General features: G+C 67.3%; 1 protein-coding gene across 1 annotated transcript in view; it reads left to right on the top strand.

Annotated features, from left to right (window-relative positions):
* Positions 1-496: 496 nt before the first annotated feature.
* Positions 497-4089, top strand: part of LOC121103057 (LIM/homeobox protein Lhx3) — a 7129-nt gene continuing 3536 nt past the window's right edge. Inside the window, exons 1-3 of the mRNA XM_040631415.1 lie at positions 497-590; positions 2764-2935; positions 3490-3692. Coding sequence (XP_040487349.1) covers positions 497-590; positions 2764-2935; positions 3490-3692 — 469 coding nt within the window. The remainder of the gene's footprint in view (positions 591-2763; positions 2936-3489; positions 3693-4089) is intronic.

Here is a 4089-nt window from a genome sequence, read left to right as displayed (position 1 = left end):
GCTCTCAAGCGGCGGTGGGACGCGGCTCCCTCCCGGACCGTCCTCTCGGGACCCCCAGCCTGCCCGCACGCGTGCACGCCCGAGCCCAGGCCTCAGCCCGCGGCCCGAGGCGCGGGGCGGGAAGGTGCGGGGCCCGGGTAAGCGCCCGCGGACAGCCCTGGCCGGGCTCCTCCCCTGACTGTCCCCGCCCTCCCCGGGCCCGGCACTCGGGTGGCGTCTGGGCACCCCGAGTCCCCTCGCAAAGGCGCGCAGAGCCGGCGGACGCCCGCGGCGCGTCTCAGCGACCCCCCTGGCCCCGCCCCGCGCCACGGCCCCGCCCCCCGGCCGCTCCGCCTTCGTGCGGCCTGAGGCTCCGGGCCCCAGGGCGGCCCGCGGGCGCAGCGCCCAGCAGCGCGGGGAATAGCTCAGACACCGGCTGGGGCCCCGGAAGCCGTGGCCTCCTCGGGTCCCGGGAGAGTTCGGGGCCGGAGAGCCGCGGCGCCAGGTGACGGGACCCATGGAGGCGCGCGGGGAGCTGGGCCCAGGCCGCGAGTCGGCGGGCGGCGACCTGCTGCTGGCGCTGCTGGCGCGGAGGGAGGACCTGCGCCGAGGTGGGTGCCCGGGCTTGAGCGGCTGCACGGGGAGATCCTGAGGTCCTCGCTCCTTTCCGGGCTTGGCCACTGTGGTGGCGGGAGACAGGGGATCCGGGGGGCGTGGGTGCAAGGGCCCCAGCACGTCCCCCCGGGGCGCCCCAGCAGCGAATTAGCGCCGGGGCCCCTGGAGCCGTGTTGTCGGTTGTGCGGTGGCCAAGCCGCACTGTTCAGGCCGGAGAGTCCGTGGGGCCCAGGACCGATTTAGGAAAGCCTCTCCATTATTAGGAAAGTATGCGGAGAGCAACCGTGCAGCCCAGTGACCACGGGGCAAGAGGATCCCGTTGAGGGCCGACCCCACCCAAACCCTCCACACTTTCCAGGGGAACAGAGTCAGATGCAGGGGCCAGAGTGAAGCTGGAGCCCGTTTGCACATGTCCCTTGTTAAGGTCTCCTTGTCTGCACCCACACGCACCTGCTCACTGGCCGGCTCCCAGGCTGGTCCTCAAGACCCTTCTACAGAAAAGACCCCAGGTTCCCCGCAGCACCAGTCCTGCCCCCACCCCAGGCGCTTTGGCTCCCGGAGAAGGACTACCAGGAATCATTCTCAAGGGCTTCATTGCCTGCGGGACCACAGGATGGAGATGGAGGGGGCCTGGCCAGGTGGGGAGTGGCAGGGACAGAGCAGGTGGGAAAGAGGTTACATCCAGGCTGTGGGGTCTCTTCCGTCCCCTACTTATTTATTTATTTTTCCGACGGTTCCTGGGAGGGGTTGGCCGCAGGGGCTGGGAGGAAGGGGTGGGAGGGCGGAGGGAGAGGGAGGGAGGGGAGGCGGGCTCCGAACGCGATCGCTCAGGAGTGCTGGCCCGGAGCAGGCGGGCGGGCGCGAGGCTCCGCTGTGCCCCGCCGCTGCTGAGGGTAGGAGACCCCGCCGAGGCTGGAGTCACCATGCAACGTAAGGCCCGGGTCGCAGGGCGCGGCGGGGAGCAACAGGGGCTCGGCGGGAGCGGCTTTTGCAGGAAGCGGGGCCTGGGGGCAACTCGGGCGGGCGCTGTCCGAGCCACGGTGCTGAATCCGTGCGCGCGCAGGCCGGTCCAGCCACCAGCTCTCGGCTGGCTGCGCTCGCCGCCCTGCCGTCACTGCCCGCGAGGGGGGCCCGGGAAGCGCAGCAGATCTCCGCGCTCCGCCGGCACCCGTGGTGCGGTTTGGTCTGATGCGGGACCACGTCCTTCGCCAGTTTCCTGGCGCTAGGCGAGGGAGGTCGATCAGATCAGGGTTCTTTCAGCCTGGGACCCAGGGAGGTCCTTCTCTGTTCCTCCCACCCACTTCGGGCCGGCCTGGAGCCGGAGCGGTCCCCGGCAGGGGAGGAGAGCGGGCCAGGTGGGTGCAATGTTTGCACAGGCTCCAGCTCCAGCTCCTGGCTCTCACCTCCCCGGAAGACCTTTTCTAAATCAACAGGGAGACTCACCCCGTGAGCACCTTGCAAAGCCTCACATGGGCCGGTGGCTCCCGCAGCCCACCCCTCGGTTTCCCCAGCCTCGTTTCCTCAGAGGCCTGCGGTCCCAGGGTGGCAGACCCGTGTTGGACTAACTCTCGTCAGGCACTGACATTTGAGTGTGGTGACAGCGATGCAATTGTCCAGTCCATGCACAAGGACCTGTGAGATGGGGAGGACACCAGTTTTTACCTTGGTGCCTGCGCAGGGCTGGGTGGCCATCCTTCAACAAGGGATCTCCAGCTGCAAGGATACTTAATTGTGTAAAATAATGATGGGGTTTGGGTGGTGGGTACCCCACAACCCACAAGCATCCTGCCTCCAGGTGCTGGTAGAGAGCCCCTGGGGTGGGGTTTTCATTTGAGCTCAACGTGCACCCTTCGTGCTCACTGGGAACATTTTGCAGTTGATGGTATCTTGCCGAATGGAATGGCCAGGGCCCCTTCCTTCTCACGGGCACACTTCTAAAACTATTTCAGTGTTCCCAAATTTTAACTGTGGGTCAGGCTGCGGATTTCAGTGGCATGCACTCCCTACACCTGGGAGCCAAGCAGCCACTCCTGCCAGCTGGGGAGGAGGGTGTACAGGGAAGGGGGCCTCCCTTGGCATCCCTGGGCCCTGCGGGCTGGAGCGAGAAGGGGACTCGGGCACTCCCGCTCCGTGCGGCGCCTCTGACCTCGGCGGCTCCTTGGCCTGCAGAGATCCCGCTGTGCGCCGGCTGCGACCAGCACATCCTGGACCGCTTCATCCTCAAGGCGCTGGACCGCCACTGGCACAGCAAGTGCCTCAAGTGCACCGACTGCCACGCGCCCCTGGCCGAGCGCTGCTTCAGCCGCGGGGAGAGCGTCTACTGCAAGGACGATTTCTTCAAGTGAGCGAGGCGGGGGGCTGGCGCGGGGAGGGCAGGGGCGCAGTCTGCTCCTGCAGGGCTGGCCTCTTCTGTCACCCAGGCCGGGCCGGGGGAGGCTCCTCAGGCGGCCAGGCCTGGCTGGCGCAGACGCTAAATTCTCTCCAAGTAATTAATTTTGCAAATCATGGAAACAGTCGTTCAAAAAGACAATCCTGAATTTGAATAACTTGATTGGATTTACTCCCTCTAAATTTCCTTCTTGTTTTTGTCTTAATACTGGGGAGGGGGTGCTTTCCAGGCACAGACCTCTGGGGTCTAAGGGACCTGCCCCATGGATCCAGCTTCCCCAGCCGGCGCAGAGGTCAGGGCGGCTAGGCGCCTCCCCAGGGCCTCTGGGTCCTTCCTGGGGATTCCCTGCGGCTCTGCTGGGGTGGCCCGGCCGGGACTAGGGGCAGGGCAGGGGGCGAGCCTCCCTCCCGAACCGCCCTGAGCCATCCGCGCTCATCGCTCTCCAACCCGCTCCGGGCGAAGGAGCCGCCAACCCCGTGCTGAGCCGCGCCCCGTGCGTCCCGCAGGCGGTTCGGGACCAAGTGCGCCGCGTGCCAGCTGGGCATCCCGCCCACGCAGGTGGTGCGCCGCGCCCAGGACTTCGTGTACCACCTGCACTGCTTCGCCTGCGTGGTGTGCAAGCGGCAGCTGGCCACGGGGGACGAGTTCTACCTCATGGAGGACAGCAGGCTCGTGTGCAAGGCGGACTACGAGACGGCCAAGCAGCGCGGTCAGTGGAGAGTCCACCCACCCTCCCTTCCCCGTCTGCAAAATGGGGCTGAGGTCCGTGCGGGAGGGGCGCCGAGGGATCCTCACTTCCAGCGCCCAACGCGGCGCGCTCGATAAGGGGCGCGAACTTCAGCGCCTGCCCTCCAGGCCGGGTGCGGGGACCGGGCCGGTGGGGACGGTCCACCGAGCGGCTTCGGGGAATCCTGGCTCCGGGGCCTTGGCGGCCTCCTCAATCGGGGGCGCAGGGAGGTTGGACTGAAATGTATGGATCATCACCCCTGGTCTGAATTATCGCCCCAAACCCTTGGCCGTGAAGATCCGGCCCTACCCGCTGCCTTAGAACAAAGGGGAACACGGGCGGAGGCGGGAGGAGGGGGGGAGGGGGCCGCCGCGCAGCC

This window comes from Ursus maritimus, unplaced genomic scaffold (assembly GCF_017311325.1).
Source record: "Ursus maritimus isolate PB19 unplaced genomic scaffold, ASM1731132v1 scaffold_17, whole genome shotgun sequence".
Classification (NCBI taxonomy): Eukaryota; Metazoa; Chordata; class Mammalia; order Carnivora; family Ursidae; genus Ursus; species Ursus maritimus.
This window is presented reverse-complemented; position numbering and strand designations above follow the sequence as displayed.